The 16,548-nt window shown below is 40.8% G+C and overlaps 3 protein-coding genes across 3 annotated transcripts; all 3 read right to left on the reverse strand.

The window, feature by feature from the left end:
* Positions 1–999: 999 nt before the first annotated feature.
* On the reverse strand, positions 1,000–1,935 carry LOC138766474 (olfactory receptor 5V1-like). Its single transcript, XM_069944065.1, has one exon. It carries the CDS (start codon positions 1,933–1,935, stop codon positions 1,000–1,002), a length of 936 nt encoding a protein of 311 aa, XP_069800166.1.
* Positions 1,936–6,155: 4,220 nt separating this feature from the next.
* Positions 6,156–7,091, reverse strand: LOC138766475 (olfactory receptor 5V1-like). The gene has a single exon (XM_069944066.1). The coding sequence runs from the start codon at positions 7,089–7,091 to the stop codon at positions 6,156–6,158; it is 936 nt and encodes a 311-aa protein (XP_069800167.1).
* A 7,557-nt stretch (positions 7,092–14,648) lies between these two features.
* On the reverse strand, positions 14,649–15,593 carry LOC138766477 (olfactory receptor 6C1-like). The gene has a single exon (XM_069944067.1). The coding sequence runs from the start codon at positions 15,591–15,593 to the stop codon at positions 14,649–14,651; it is 945 nt and encodes a 314-aa protein (XP_069800168.1).
* Positions 15,594–16,548: the final 955 nt, after the last annotated feature.

A 16,548-nucleotide genomic window follows, 5' to 3' on the forward strand; every position in this document is an offset into this window, starting at 1 on the left:
AGTTCACGCCAGGCTCACTGCACATTCCTGACATATACGTTCCTACTGCACATACCCAGGGCAGTAGGAATGTATATATACTGATCAGCTCCTTGTGACCGGGGCTGAGGATTATGAGAGGCAGCTGCGATACCGCAGCTGCCTCTCTTTAATCCCTTAAATGCCATGATCTATAGCGATCATGGCGTTTAAGGTACACAGTGACAGGACAAGCTCCTGTCACTGAGTGATCGGGACCCCTGCAGCATGGCTTTTACCGATGGGCGGAGGTAAGTCACTTACCTCTGTCCTGTCGGATCGGCCATCTATGCATAGAGTCTGCTCTCAGGCTCTCTCGCCGATAACACTGATCTATGCTATGGCATAGCATAGGCCAGTACATGCAATCTAATGTTTGCATGTTTTACTGTAAAATAAAAAATGTAAAAAAAAAAGTGTGATAAAAAAAAGTTTTTAAAAGTATTAAAAAACCTCTTGCCCATTATAAAATTAAAAATATTTAAAAACAAATAAACATATTGTATATTGTAGCGTGCGGAATGGTCCGATCGATTAAAATATAACATTATTGTTCCCGCACGGTGAATGGCATAAACGGAAAAAAAAAATAACATCAAGGTTGCCGATTTTTATTTTTTATTATACATCAGAATTTTTTTTAATAAAAAGCGTTCAAAATTTTTCTGTTACACCAATATGATATAAATAAAAACTGGAAAAACTGGATCAAGCTTTTCCAGGCACCTGGAGTGGAGCGTCATGGAGCTGCATGAAGTTCAAAGGCAGTCGGCCGCCAAACCTAGCGAAGCGCTTTGCTAGTACTGTAATTTCACTCATCCCTACTAGTGATCTGCTTTTTGTATATGCATGATACACCCACACCTATATGTTCTTTGGCTCACTGTATTCTGACATGTTTCTGGACATGTCGACAGTTTCTTTAAAAATACCTGGAAGGTTAAGTCATAATATTCGTTCCAATATGGTCTTAGTACTGGCTTATATTACAGCCAACCTTATTCTTCTCCTTACAGCATCTCTGACATCTTTATTCTTTAGGCTGTAGATCAGGGGGTTCAGAATAGGGACGGCAGCGGCATTAAACAAAAAGAAATACTTGTTGAAACTTAAATTAACGGATGATATCGGCCTCAGATACTGGAAGACAACAGAAGCATAGAGACAGAGGACAACTGTGAGGTGAGAAGAACACGTGTAGAAGGCTTTACGTCTGCCACTGCTAGTGCGTATAGACAAGATGGTGGAGATGATGAAAACGTAAGAGATGAATGTAAGCATAAAGGGTATAAAACCAGAAATAAATGCCCCTACAATGATAATATAGTGCTGGAGAAATGATGTGTCACTGCAGGATAGCTTCAGGACAGGAACAACGTCACAGAAGAAGTGGTCCACCACATTGGATTTATAACATGTTAACTTGAAGAGTTTTATAAAACATGGTAAACATTCAAGAAAACCAAGAGACCAACATAGAGAGGCCAAGAGGACACAAAGTTTAGAATCCATGATAAGACGATAACGTAAAGGGTTACAGATAGCAACATAGCGATCATAACTCATAGCCGCCAATACCAACAGTTCATCACAAGTCAATGACACAAAAGCAAACATTTGCACATAACATTCAACAACTGAGACAGTGTTATCTCCTGATATGAAGGAAATAAGGATTTTATGAAGAGAGATTGTTGAACAACTAATGTCCAAGAGAGACAAGTTGGCCAAGAAAAAGTACATGGGAGTATGGAGATGGTGATCTAGACAAACAAGGAGGAAGATGGTGATGTTACCTCCGAGAGTGAGGAGATAAATGAGCAGAACCAGGAGGAAAACAAAAACTTGCAACAAAGGCTTCTCTGAGATCCCGGTAATGATGAAATAGGTCGTTGTGGTCACATTACTATGATCCATATAAATTATAGACTTTTGTAAATTCTAAATTTCATTTTGATTAAAGAGTCCTTTGAATTTAATAGTAAAAGTGGAGAAAGAATGGTGGAAAAAGAAAAACTGTGCGTGAACAACTAATAAAAAACAGCTGTTTGCAAAAGAAGTCTGAAAATAATGATCATGTTCATTATTTTGCCGTCCACGGTAAAAACATCTGTTATTCAATACATTGTGGGCATTGGACGTCCGTCTTTCCATTGACTTCAATGCATTGCCATTGCCGTCAGTTAAATCGGACATTTTATATAAATGTCAAAATCAGCCGCCTTTTCTCTATTTTTGACGTTGTGTGAACATACTGTAGCCATACACAGGATAAGGAGAATGTGGCAGAATTATTCTTCATGAATGGATGGAACACAATAGTGATGGGAACGGGAAATAAATAGATACATGATGGAAGGTTGAGAGTGTCCCTTACGTCTATAAAAGCCGTAGGGATAATAGATGTTTTGCTTCTAATTATAAAGCTGTTATGGCAACTTTTGTGAAAAAGAGTAGTGAATGTCAATTTTTAATTTTAGACTGAATTGCTATTGAAAATATACAGAAAAAGCAAAAAAAAAAAAAAAAAAACCTAAAACATGAGAGAAATCTATAAAAAAAATTGCCTTAATTTGATATATATTTCATATATACCAAATTAGGGGCTGGTATTTACCACTAGGTGCTGGAGGTTCACTGCCTTGGGTGGTAACTGGCAGATAGTTTCAGACTATCCCACCAACCCTGAATTTACTTCAAGATTCTAAGTATCGCTCAGCACTCACGCCAAGTATAGATTACTGCTTAGAGTCTGTGGTCCAACAGTAGTTAAAGCGACTCTGTATCCACAATTCCCCCCCCCCCCCAAACCGATTTTACTCTCAGATAGCTGCTTTTAATCCAAGATCTGTCTTGGAGTCCGTTCAGCAGGTGATACAGTTATTGTCCTAAAAAGCAACTTTTAAACTTGCAGTACTGTGTCAAATTGGCGTGGCCTAGAGTGTCTGCACCCTAGGCCTGCAGCACCCCTCCATCCCACAACTTGTCTGAACACTGCACATGTGCAGTGTTCAGACAAGTGATGAATAGGAGTAATCCTGCCAGGGTTATTCCTAATGGTGAAGAGGGCATGGAGGAGGGACGGAGGGGCGTCGCAAGCCTAGAACAGAAACATTCTAGGCCACGCCAATTTAACCCAGCACTGCAAGTTTAAAAGTTGTTTTTTTAGGACAATAACATCAACTGTCAAATGAACCCCAGGACAAATCTTGGATTAACCTCTTAACGATGCAAGATGGGTATACTCATCAGGCGGCTGTTAAGGGTAAACAGAGAGTGCTCCTGGTATGAACCCTCTCTACAACCCATGATCCCTGGTTGCTATGTGCAGTTGGGGAGCACGGGTATTAGCTGGCATGGCCGATCGCTGCTCCTGGCTAATTTACTATTTAAATGCAGCTGTCAAAGCTGACAGCTGCATTTAAATAGTATCTGTGCCCCTGTCTCTGGTGTTTAGTGGGGGGATCTCCCTCCTGCGATGTAATCGTGGAGGGAGATCCCTTGTACTGAGTATCGGAATGACACTGATGCCGGCTCGGCAATCAGTGCAACTGGTCTGTTGCAGACCAGTATAATAGAACACTGATCTGTTGGATCAGTGCTCTATCATATACACAGCATTGATCTCAATGGGAGATCAGTGCTGTGTATATAGAAGTCCCCCAGGGGGCTACTAATTAATGTATGTGAAAAAAAGTAAAATAGTGTTTTTATCAATGAAAAATCCCCTCCCCTAATAAAAGTTTAAATCACCCCCCTTTTCCCATTTTATAAATAAAAATAAATAAATAAAAAAAACAAACATATTTGGTATTGCCACATGCATAATCGCCCGAACTATTAAAATATGACATTCCTGATCTTGCACGGTAAACGACGTAAGCGCAAAAACCTGCCAAAGTGCTAAATTGGGCATTTTTTTTACATCAAATCCAGAAAAAATGTAATATAAAATTATCAAAAAGTTGCATATATGCAAACAAGGTATTGAAAGAAAGAACAGATCGTGGTGCAAAAAATGACACCTCACACAGCTCCATAAACCAAACAATAAGAGTGTTATAAGGATGGGAATAGAGCAATTTTAAACATATATTTTTTTTAATATTTAAATTTTTTCAAAAGCCATCAAATAATAAAAGTCATGCAAATTACATATCATTGTAATCGTACTGACTTGAGGAATATAGATAACATGTCAGTTTTACCATAGGGTGAACGGCGTAAACACGAAACCCCTAAAAATAAAAGGAATTGCACCTTTTTTTCCCAATTTAACTGCACATATAATTTTTTTCTGGTTTTTCAGCATATTTTATAGAGAAATTAAGTCTGTATTTGCAAAGTATAATTGGTGTTGCAAACAATAAGTGCTCAGGTGGGTCTGTAGGGGGAAATATGCAAGAGCTATGGCCTTTTAAATACGAGGAGGAAAAAACTAAAGCACAAAAATGAAAACTGGCTTAAGGGGTTAAAATCAGTTATCTGAATGTACAAGCGGTTTTGGGTGAGGTGGGCGGGAGGGGGGGGGGCGGATTGTGGCTACAGTTGCTTTAAGTGACAATATGATGTACTTTGCCATGTAGCCCATTGACTTATTGAACTGGAGTCATACAATGTGTGCCTCCTGCTCACTGCTCAGTTTTCATTGTACCCCTTAGAAATTACATAAATGGAGCAGAAATATCTTGCAGGAATCCCCAGCTCAACTTAAAAAGCAGTAAGCCAGGGATGTTTTATGCAACCCTGGCTTCCTGTAAGTAAACTGCATGACCTAGTGCTATGTACTAGAGAGGCCAATGAGAAGTATGGGGTATTTTAATGGTGCCCCCCCCCCCCCCACACACACACACACTTATTACAGACTTGAAACTGCCAGGTCTAACTCCTTAGTATTACACAGGTACTCTTGCCACATTGGCACTAGAGGTATTTAAAAAAAGCCTTGGGCATGGGGTAGCCAAAGGCTGGGGTTATTGAGCTGTTAAAGGGCTACAACTCATACACCTTAAACTATGGTAATACTAGGTTACTTAGATTTATAAATAATTTTTAAAAGTAGCATGCATAATGTGGTATTGATCATTCTGAGTGGAAGCCATGCCCTAATGGAACCCTTCTATTGGGTGAAATGTAAGTTTGGAATGTATCGGACCAAAGAGTCGTGTATTCCTGCCAGGGAGGTCATAGTAAGCTGTCGGGGGGCTGTCTCCTGTTCCTGGACCCTTTCAGCCAGCTCCTGTACCATAGTATTAAGCCGCTGCATCTGGTCCACTATGTTGGCGTTCATGGTGTCCGTGAGATACAAAACAGTAGCTAGCAATTCTGTTAGGACCGGGAGCTAGGGAAATGACGAGTGTGATGAATGGAGTCATGGATCCACTGGACTGTCCCCAGCGATGGTGTATACCGCACCAGGGAGCAGAGTATAAGGGACCGCTGGTCTCCACCAGAGCCCACCGCAAGGCGGGATGGACTTGCTGCGGCAGGCAACCCCCAGGTCGCTACCCCTGAATTGGCTTGCTAGTGACGGGAGACGAGGTGTAGCAGGAACAGTGGGGCAGCAGGCAGGCAGCGGGACACACGGACACAGTCTTGAGCAGGAACCGCAAGTGGCAGGAACAACGGGCAGGAACAACGGTAAAAAAAAAGTGTAATAAATAAATAGACATTGTATATCGTAGCGTGCAGAATTGTCCGATCTATTAAAATATAACATAAATGTTCCCACATGATGAACGGCGTAAACGGGAAAAAAAAACACCAAGATTTTTTTAATTATTTATCAGAAAAAAAATTATAAAAAGCGTTCAAAATTTTTCTGTTACACCAATATGATATTAATAAAAACTGAAAAAACAGGATCCAGCTTTTCCAGGCACCTGGAGTGGAGCGTCATGGAGCTGCATGAAGTTCAAAGGCAGTCGGCCGCCAAGCCTAGCGAAGCGCTTTGCTAGTACTGTAATTTCACTCATCCATACTAGTGATCTGCTTTTTGTATATGCATGATACACCCACACCTATATGTTCTTAGGCTCACTGTATTCTGGCATGTTTCTGGACATGTCGACAGTTTCTTTAAAAATACCTGGAAGGTTAAGTCATATTATTCGTTCCAATATGGCCTTAGTACTGGCTTATATTACAGCCAACCTTATTCTTCTACTTACAGCATCTTTGACATCTTTATTCTTTAGGCTGTAGATCAGGGGGTTCAGTATAGGGACGGCAGCGGCATTAAACAAAAAGAAATACTTGTTGGAACTTAAATTAACGGATGACGTTGGCCTCAGATACTGGAAGACAAGAGAAGCGTAGAGACAGAGGACAACTGTAAGGTGAGAGGAACACGTGTAGAAGGCTTTACGTCTGCCACTGCTAGAACGTATAGACAAGATGGTGGAGATGATGAAAATGTAAGAGAAGAATGTAAGGACAAAGGGTATAAAACCAGAAATAAATGCCCCTACAATGATAATATAGAGCTGGAGAAATGATGTGTCACTGCACGATAGCTTCAGGACAGGAACAACGTCACAGAAGAAGTGGTCCACCACATTGGACTTATAACATGTTAACTTGAAGAGTTCTATAAAACTTGGTAAACATTCAAGAAAACCAAGAGACCAACATAGAGAGGCCAAGAGGACACAAAGTTTAGAATCCATGATAAGACGATAACGTAAAGGGTTACAGATAGCAACATAGCGATCATAACTCATAGCCGTCAAAATCAACAGTTCATCACAAATCAATGACAAAAAAGCAAAAATTTGCACATAACACTGAACAACTGAGACAGTGTTATCTCCCGATATGAAGGAAATAAGAATTTTATGAAGAGTGATTGTAGAACAACTAACGTCCAAGATAGACAAGTTGGCCAAGAAAAAGTACATGGGAGTATGGAGATGGTGATCTAGACAAACAAGGAGGAAGATGGTGATGTTACCTCCAAGAGTGAGGAGATAAATGAGCAGAACCAGGAGGAAAACAAAAACTTGCAACAAAGGCTTCTCTGAGATCCCGGTAATGATGAAATAGGTCGTTGTGGTCACATTGCTATGATCCATTTAAATTATAAAATTTTGAAAATTCTAAATTTCAATTAATACTTTTTGTTTCACATTTTTCAATATCTAAATAAATATTTTCTGTTAAAGTGCATTCTGCAATATCAGATGTGAAAAAAAGAAATAACAAGGTTATCTACTAATTTATACGTGTAGTAATACTTGCTGTTAAGTTACATATACTCTGCATCTGTTCGCCGTTGTAATTACAGGTTCTACCAACAGTCCCCAGTGAGAGATGACAAATGTAAATGATCTATATCCAGAAAAACTACTGATACACAGGATAAGGAGAATGTGGCAGATTTATTCTTCATGAATGGAGCACAGTAATGATGGGAGCGGGAAATAAATAGACACATGATGGAAGGTTAAGAGTGTCCCTTGTGTCTATAAAAGCCATAGGGATAATGAATGTGAAGTAGACAAGCACATGGGTACCAAGTTTTGCTTCTAATGAAGCTGTTTTGTGTAATAGAGTAATTAATAGCATTTTTTAATCTTACTCTGAAGTGCTATTAAAAATATAAAAGCAAAAAACACTCAAAAATTTGAGGGAAATTTATTTAAAAAATTGCAATAATTTGATATATATTTCCTATATGCAAAATGATGGACTACTGATGTAAGGCCGGGTTCACACAGCAAAACTAGCGGAATTCCGTTAGCCTTCCTCTCATAATGGGACTCTAATGGAGGCGCGGAGAGACGCTGTGAGAACAGCAGCGTGCGCCTCCCATAGACTCACATTACGAGAGGGAGGCTAACGGCATTCCGCTAGTTTTGCTCAGTGTGAACCCGGCCTAATAGAAGAGGTTATCAACTGAGCACTCTTCTCTACAAGCCATAGTTATGAGCCTCTTAAACAGTTTGTCCACGTATTACATGGTTGACAAATCATTTGTTTAGCTTTAGAGCAGTTTTTACCAATAGGTGGTGGAGGTTGGGGGGGTTAGGGTGGGGTGGTAACTGGCAGATAGTTTCAAATAGGGATGGTTCGAACCTGCCGAGGTTCGGGTTCGTACGAACCCAGACTCTCGGCAATGCTTCCCGCTGTCTTCCACCTCCGTGAAGAGGCTGGATATAGGATATAGGCCGTGAAGAGGACCGTCTGGAAAACTGTGATACAGCCTATGGCTGTGGCTGTATCCCGGTTTTCCAGGCGGTCCTCCCGCTGTATCCACCCTCTCCACGAAGGTTTAAGACAGCGGGAATCATTGGCAAGAGTCGGGGTTTGTACGAACCCGAACCTCGGCAGGTTCGGACTATCCCTAGTTTCAAACTATTCCACCAACCTTGAATTTACTTCAAGATTCTAAGTACTGATCAGCACTCACCCCAAGCATATATCCCTGCTAACAGTCTGTGGTCCAACAGTAGTTAAAGTGATTCTGTACCCACAATTTGCCCCCCCTATATTGCTTGTACTGTTGGATAGCTGCTTTTAAACCAAGATCTGTCCTGGTGTCCGTTCGGCGGGTGATGCAGTTATTGTCCTAAAAAAAAAACCTTTGAACTTGCAGCCCTGTGTCAAATTGGTGTGGACTAGAGTGTTTGTGCCTTAGGCCTGAGACACCCCTCCGTCCGTTCTCCCCACCATCTTCACCATTAGGAATGCCTTAGGCAGGATTTATCCTAATCACCACTTGTCTGAACAATGCAAAGGTGCCTTAATGATCAAACACATGTGCACTGCTTAGACAAGTGATGATTAGGAGAAATCCTGCCTGCAGCATTCCTAATGGTAAAGGGGGAGGGGAGGAGTTATGGAGGGGCGTCGCAGGCCTAGGGCACAGACACTCCAGGTCACGCCAATATGACACAGGGCTGCATGTTTAAAAGTAGTTTTTTAGGACAATCACCTGCCGAACGAACCCCAGGGCAGATATTCAATTAAGATTAAAAGCAGCCATCTGATGGTACAAGTATTTTTTTTTTTGGGGGGGGGGGGGGGGCAGATTGTGGGTACAGAGTCGCTTTGAAGCTGCGTTCACACTACGTATATTTCAGTCAGTATATTTCAGTCAGTATTGCAACCAAAACCAGGAGTGGATTAAAAACACAGAAAGGATCTGTTCACACAATGGTGAAATTGAGTGGATGGCCGCCATATAACAGTAAATAACTGCCATTATTTCAATATAACAGCCGTTGTTCTAAAATAACAGCAAATATTAGCCATTATATGGCAGCCATTCACTCAATTTCAACATTGTGGATACGATGAACTGTGCCATATAGCCCATTGACTTTTGAACTGGAGTCATACAATGTGTGCCTCCTGCTCACAGCTCAAGTTTTCATAGTACCCCTTGAAAATGACATAAATGGAGCAGGAATATCTTGCACCAATTCCCACTTCAACTTAAAAAGCAGTAAGCCAGGAATGTTTTATGCAACCCTGGCTTCCTGTTAGTAAACCGCATGACCTAGTGCTATGCACTAGAGAGTCCAATGAAAAGTATTGGGAATTTTAATGGTGTCTCCCCCCCCCCTTAATTTAAGGACTTATTAGAGCCAGCAGAGACTTAATGTTAGCCTGTGAAATTGCCAGGTCTAACTCCTTATTATAACACTGGTACTCTTGGCACATGGGCACTAGAGGTATTTGAAAGAGCCGTGGGTCTGGGGTAGCCGAAGGCTGGTGTTATTAGGGTGGAAAAGGGCTACAACTTATACACGTTTTAACCATGGTAATACTAGGTTACTTAGTTTTATTAATAATTTTAAAAAAGTAGGGTACATCATGTGGCATTGATGATTCTGAGTGGAAGCCATGGCTTAAAGGCATCCTTATATTGCGTGGAATGTAAGTTTGAAATGTATGCGAACCTCCCTGAACATTGACTATATAATAAAGACATGCTAGGACCAAAAAGCGGTGAATTCCTGACCATAAATTACTTCCCAACAAGGGCTCATTTTTTATGCCATTATCCAGTTTTTATTGGTACCATATTGGTGTACATGAGAATTTTATGGGCATTTATTAGATTATACTGGCATACCATTGATGAGTGATACTGGCACTTTGCAACTAGTCTGAGGCAGATTTTAGTTGTAGATCGCCGATCACACCGCAATGAGGTAATCATTGGACCTCCGACTCTCAGAGAAACTAATCAAGACCCCATAGTCATATGAGCAATCTAGTAACAGGAGCCCCTTTTGTCACTTAAAAGCTGTGTTTAATGCCATAATACTGTCCCTTTACAGCAACTGTACCTTTATATTGTCAACCACAATGTTCAACAGTGTTAGCACCTTCAATTGTCAACCAATATAATGCCCCAATCTCAGCCAGTATGCTTTTCAATTGTTTAAGCAAAATGTTCGCCCACTGTCAGACACAAGGAGGGACATTTATCATCATTGCGCCCATGGCGTACTCCAGAAAGAAGGTGCAGATTGGCCCCTTCTCCTTGGCATACACCTGTCGTATCCCTCCAGGTGTAGATTTGTTGCACAGAGCCTGCGCCGGGCACAGGGCTGGTTGGCTTTACCAAGAGGCATTCACCTCTAAGTAAATCTGGCTGGGGAAAAGCGCATAGGGCCTAATTTAAGATTGGCATAGGAGTATGCCAGTCTTTGTAAATTTCCCCTAATGACTCCATATTGTTAGCATTAATACTTTCCTATGTCCTCTGAATTTCCCTTACACTGTATGTGTAGCTACAATAAATGGCGTAATAATAAGAGTCACAATAGTCGGTATTGCGACCAGGCTCATTGCCTGCCAGCCCATCTCACCAAAAGTTGTCACTGTACAGTTCTTCTACAGTAAATTGACTGTAAAAATAACAGCCAGTTCAGGGAACTGCAATGAGAAAGCCTGCAGGCTGCTCTCTCTTGTTATTCAATTGATTTAGCACATTGCTGCACATCGCTGATACAATTGAATAGCTAAGTGATGGCAGGAGGAGGGGAGTCCTGTGCTCCCTGTCCTGCCACTTGGCACTTCTGTGCAATAGAGATCAGCAGGATTAAAAGAGGTCAGAGCAGCAGAGCACAGCAGAAGCCAGGACAACATTAGGCAGACTAATATGGTCTGTGTTCTTCAACTCAACAACCTAAACCCATCATACCCTATTGACAGTTCAAGATGGGATTTGTAGTTTCTAATTTGCAGAACCCATCATGCCCTGTTGACAGTTCAATATGGGAGTTGTAGTTTTGTAACATGTGACTCTCTAGTTTGCAGAACTACAAGCCCTATCATGTTGTGCTGACAGTTCATGATGGGAATTGTAGTTTTACAATCTGTGCCTTACCAGGTTGCAGAACTACAAACCCCATCATACCCGGTTTACAGTACATGATGGGAGTTGTAGTTTTGCAACAGCTGGAAAGCCACAGGTTGGGAGACATGATTGGTTCTCCATGACACCTTTGTTTACTTCCCTACAGAGATTATATGCCTAGTAAGTAACTACATGGGTCTTGTGCCACCTACCGCTGAGGTGAGTATACCATTTATTATGACTGTATTTTTTTTAACATAATTTAGACAATTCCTTTAAGAGGTCATAGTGGCATACTTATTCAGATCATGGATCACTCATGTGGTATTGTGTGACAATAGTAGCAGATAGTATAGATAGTAAAAGATCCAAAGATATCTGGGCAGCAAACTCTACGTAGATGAGATGGCAGCCTAGGCTGGATGGAGAAAAAAAGCCAAAATGAACCATCGGAGAAGTTGTGAGTCACTGAAAATTACTGTTTATTCTGATTGGGGGGAGCTAAAATTGCACCAGGGCCCACTGGCTTTAAAATAAGCCCCTGGCCACGATACTCTTAATTTTTAGCCACAATGCCCCCTATAGCCATCATAAGTATTGCTCCCGCTTGAGGCAATTGATAGGGATTATTAATAGGAATAAAAGCAAGATGTATTGTTTGTGAATGGGGTGGAGATGTGCTGGAAAAGAATGGCATTAACTATGAAAGACAAATTTCATAGTCAAGCGTCAAAACTGGAGTTGTGGATCCACTGTACCACCGCTAGTGATGACTAATCTGCACCAGGGAGCGAAATCTAAAAGCCTGCTGGTCTCCACCAGTGCCAACCGCAAGGTGGGTGGACTTGCTGCGGCAGGCGGCCCCCAGGTCACTAACCCTGGCTTGGCTTGCCAGCGGAGGCAGGCAGCGGGAACCACAAACTGCAGGAAACACGGGCTGAACTGGCATCACACACTGGTAAGTATGCTGAGGCACCAACACAGGGGCTAGGGAAGGGCTGGAATTATAATCCCAGGCCGCTTTGCTGCAGCCATTGAAGGGCACGCTGTCCTTTTAAATTTAAGCAGAGGCGGAGCGCATGCACTCTAGGAGATGGGGACGGCTGTCATAGTTAAGAGAACCTACGGTGGTCTAGGCCAGAAAGAGGAAAGCAAAACTCCAATTAAGGAAGACTCCATTTGTTAGTCATTGAAAAGAATAGTTTATTCTGCTTAGGCTGATTCTGATCCATCACTGTATCCAGTATCATCTTGGTGGTAATGTTAACTTACGAAAAAATGGTGATTTGGGTATTCCTGATCTGTTAGCTGATAGCAATCATCCTCTATATCAACAATAAATATGTGAAATAAAAGCAGACCCAGCACTGAAGCTTGTGGGTCATCAACTATATTTGGGGAATCATTTATCACCACTCTCTGGATACGGCCCTTGAATCAGTTTTCATCCAGCTACAATCCAAACTTTCTAAACCTAATGGACCTTCATTTTTCTACCATACATATATGAAGGCCATTGTCAAACAGAACTCCTCTTCCTCCTTTCCTACCCCTTATAAACAGTGAAAAAACCCTGAAGATGGGCTGGCCAGTCATGTGAGGAGTCTTACTGTGTAAATTTTTCCTCCAGTACCAGGACTCAGGAGAACGAGCGGGGAGAAGACCATGCTGCAGTGCATCCACTCTCCGCTCTAAATTAGAAATAAAGAGTTGGACTCATAATGGAGCTCTATGGACCCCGACTTTTTTTTTTAAAAACTCCCCACTCAGACACTCAGAGCCAGACCGATCAAAACTTGACATGTCTCTATGACATGTTAAAAATTTTTTTGTAACGACAGTGGCACTTTAAGTTTATCTAAGTTTTATTTAAGTTTCTATAAGTTTTCTACATTAGTTTTTTTCTTTTACAGTCATTTATGAAATTCTTGTGGGTACACCTGTTTTCCCTAATAGTTTGTAACAAATGTAACTCCTACGGCCCCTAGAAAGACACAGGGGTATCCAAACCTTACACTTTGAAACCAGTGGTACAAACCAGTGGGACATCAGCAATGTCACTTGTTGCCACATACTCCAAAGAAGAAAATGCTAAAAAAAAAAAACGTACTCAGTTATAGAGATTTGTAAGTTACTTCTATAAAAAAAAAACAAGAAAAAAGAAAAAAACAACACGAAACTCCAAGTAAAACTGCTGCCTGCCCTGAAAGAAGTGGTGTTTTCTTTCAAGTCAAACATGGTGATCTCTGTTGCCAGTATGCAGGGCTGGTGTCAGCACAGGGCTTACCTGGGCAAGTGCTGGGGCCCACAGTGTTTTTAGAAGCCCAGAGAGGGAGAGGGGCCTGGTGTTCCAATGTTCAGCCCACTCACTAAAGTGCAGGGTGAGGGCTGAATATCAGAAGACACAGGAGACGAAACAGGACCTGCAAAGAGAGAGCAAAAGGTTAAGGACCTGATCACATGACCAGAAGGTCCTCAACCTTATAGTGTGGAGAGCACCTGACAGAGAGGAAGAGGGAGAAGACTGAGCTGTAACTGTTGTGTATCAGTCAGTGTCTGTGTCAATAATGTGTGTAAGTAGTATCTCAAAGGATTTTGTGTGGATGATCGGTGCATAGTGGATGGATGGGGCTCAACGGCCCACAAATCCTGGAGCTGGCCCTGCCACTATGTCACAAAGGCAGTGCTGATACCCCCATCAATCTCTAGATATAAATGAGAGAAGAATGCACTAGTGTGCTTCACTTTCTGGTTTGCCACTAAGTCTGACTTATTTCAGGAGATGGTCTCTATTGTAAGTAAGATAGAGTGGCAAACTAGAAACTGTAGTCCTCTCCCACCTACGGTACAGCCAGAGATCGATGGCAGTGTCAATTGAACATATATAGCTTGAATATGTAATAGGCATTTGACTATTAGGAAAATCTAATAATTATTTTTCAGTATCAATATAAATAGTAAGGCTATTTTAATGCACATTATTTTTGCTCAGTATTTAGCGACCAAAACCAAGAGTGTATTAAAAACATAGAAAGGCTATGTTCAAACTCTGTTGAAATTGAGTGGATTGTCGTCATTTAATGGCAAATAATTGAAGTTTTTTTATTTTTATTTTAAATAACGGCTGTTGTTTTGAAATAATGCCTGTTAAATGACGGCCATTCACTCAATTCCAACAGTATGTGAACAGAGCCTTTCTGTGTTTTTAATCCAGTCCTGGTTTTGCTTGCAAAATACTGACCAAAATATTGTGTGTTGTACATAGCCTAAAATTGTATTCTTCATGAAATTCTGTCTGACTAACATAACTAAAGGACTAAGACATAATTCTAATGGTTTCAGTTGACAAAGCAAATCTCCTTAGCCTTCTTATAGCGGCTTTTACATCTTTATTTCTTAAGCTGTAGATCAGGAGGTTCAGTATAGGGACGGCAGCTGTGTTACACAAAGAGAAATATTTATTGGAGCCTGATGAATTTGGCGTCTGGTACTGGAAGACAAGAGAAGCGTAGAGACAGAGGACAACTGTAAGGTGAGAGGAACACGTGTAGAAGGCTTTAGGTCTGCCGCTGCTAGAACGTATGGACAAGATGGTGGAGATGATGAAAACGTAGGAGATGAATGTAAGGGCAAAGGGGATAAAAGAAGAAATAAACACCCCGACAGCATGAATATAGAGCTGAAGAAAAGTTGTGTCACTGCAGGATAGCTTCAGGACTGGCACAATGTCACAGAAGTAATGGTCCACACTGGTGGAGTCAAAACATAATAGTTTGAAAAGCCCCATAAAAATGGGTAAACCTTCCAGAAAACCAAAGACCCAACATAGAAAAGCCAAAAAGGCACAAAGGTTAGAATCCATCACCAGATGATAACGTAAAGGGTTACAGATAGCGACATATCGATCATAACTCATAGCCGTCAAAATCAACAGTTCATCACAAGTCAACGACAAAAAGGTGTAAATTTGGACAAAACATTCAACAACTGAGACAGTGTTATCTGCCGATATAAAAGAAATAAGGATCCTATGAAGAGAGATTGTAGAACAACTAACGTCCAAGAGAGACAAGTTGGCCAAGAAAAAGTACATGGGAGTATGGAGATGGTGATCTAGACAAACAAGGAGGAAGATGGTGATGTTACCTCCGAGAGTGAGGAGATAAATGAGCAGAACCAGGAGGAAGACAAATAATAAAGGCTTCTCCGAGATCCCGATAATGATGAAATAGGTCGTTGTGGTCACATTACCATGATCCATTTAATTTGTATAATAAAAAAAAAATAAACATTTGAAGATGACAATAAATTAAACAAAAACAATTCTAAATTTTTTTTATACCTTAATGTTACGTTAATATTAGATGTTCCATATAGTATATCTGTTAGGTATTACAGCTCACAAAGGATTTCGGTATACTGTAAATGGCAGCATTACTAGGGCATACTGTGTAGGTAGATATACTCTGCATCTGTTCACTAAACAGTAGAGAAAAAGTGAGGAACATGTCAAAGTTATTCTTCATAAATGGTGGACGGGAGTGATAAGAAGGGGAATTAAATAGACAATTGATAGAATGATCCCTTTCCCTTGAGTGAATTTAAGCCATAGGGGAAGGATGTGTAGTAGTGGAACACAAGGGGCACATATATTATATCTATTTAACAAATTGTAATGGTAAGAATTCTGTATTAGGAAAACATAGAAAAACATTTCAAAAATCTATTCTAACCTAGTCTACTACATTGATGACAATTCATTTGGTTGGTTGGTTGTGTTATATTTACCACTGAGTATTTGAGATCCAGTTTCTTGTACCTACAGGGAAGGGGTGTGGAGGGGGGACCTGACACATGACACATAAATTAGTTAATTTGTAACTTGATATATCTCCTGTAGTGATGTGCCGACCTGTGGATATTCGGGTTTGCTTGGCTCAATCGTACTCAAAAACTGGCCCAAACTTTTGCCTGAACTTTGGGCGAGCTGAACTTTGGGCCACACAAATGGCTGTAAAATGGGTGTCAAAAGGAGTAGAAGGCTACAAATGCAACCAAAATATGGGTAAGGACATGGCAATTGCCCTGGCAAAAATGGGGTCGGGAAAGTATTTAAAGGGGTTGTCCAGCGAAAATCCTTTTCTTTCAAATCAACTATTGTTAGAAAGTTATAAAGATTTGTATTTAGTTTATAAAAAATTCTCAAGTCTTCCCAT

The sequence above is a fragment of the Dendropsophus ebraccatus genome, chromosome 10 (genome assembly GCF_027789765.1).
Source record: "Dendropsophus ebraccatus isolate aDenEbr1 chromosome 10, aDenEbr1.pat, whole genome shotgun sequence".
NCBI classification, from domain to species: Eukaryota; Metazoa; Chordata; class Amphibia; order Anura; family Hylidae; genus Dendropsophus; species Dendropsophus ebraccatus.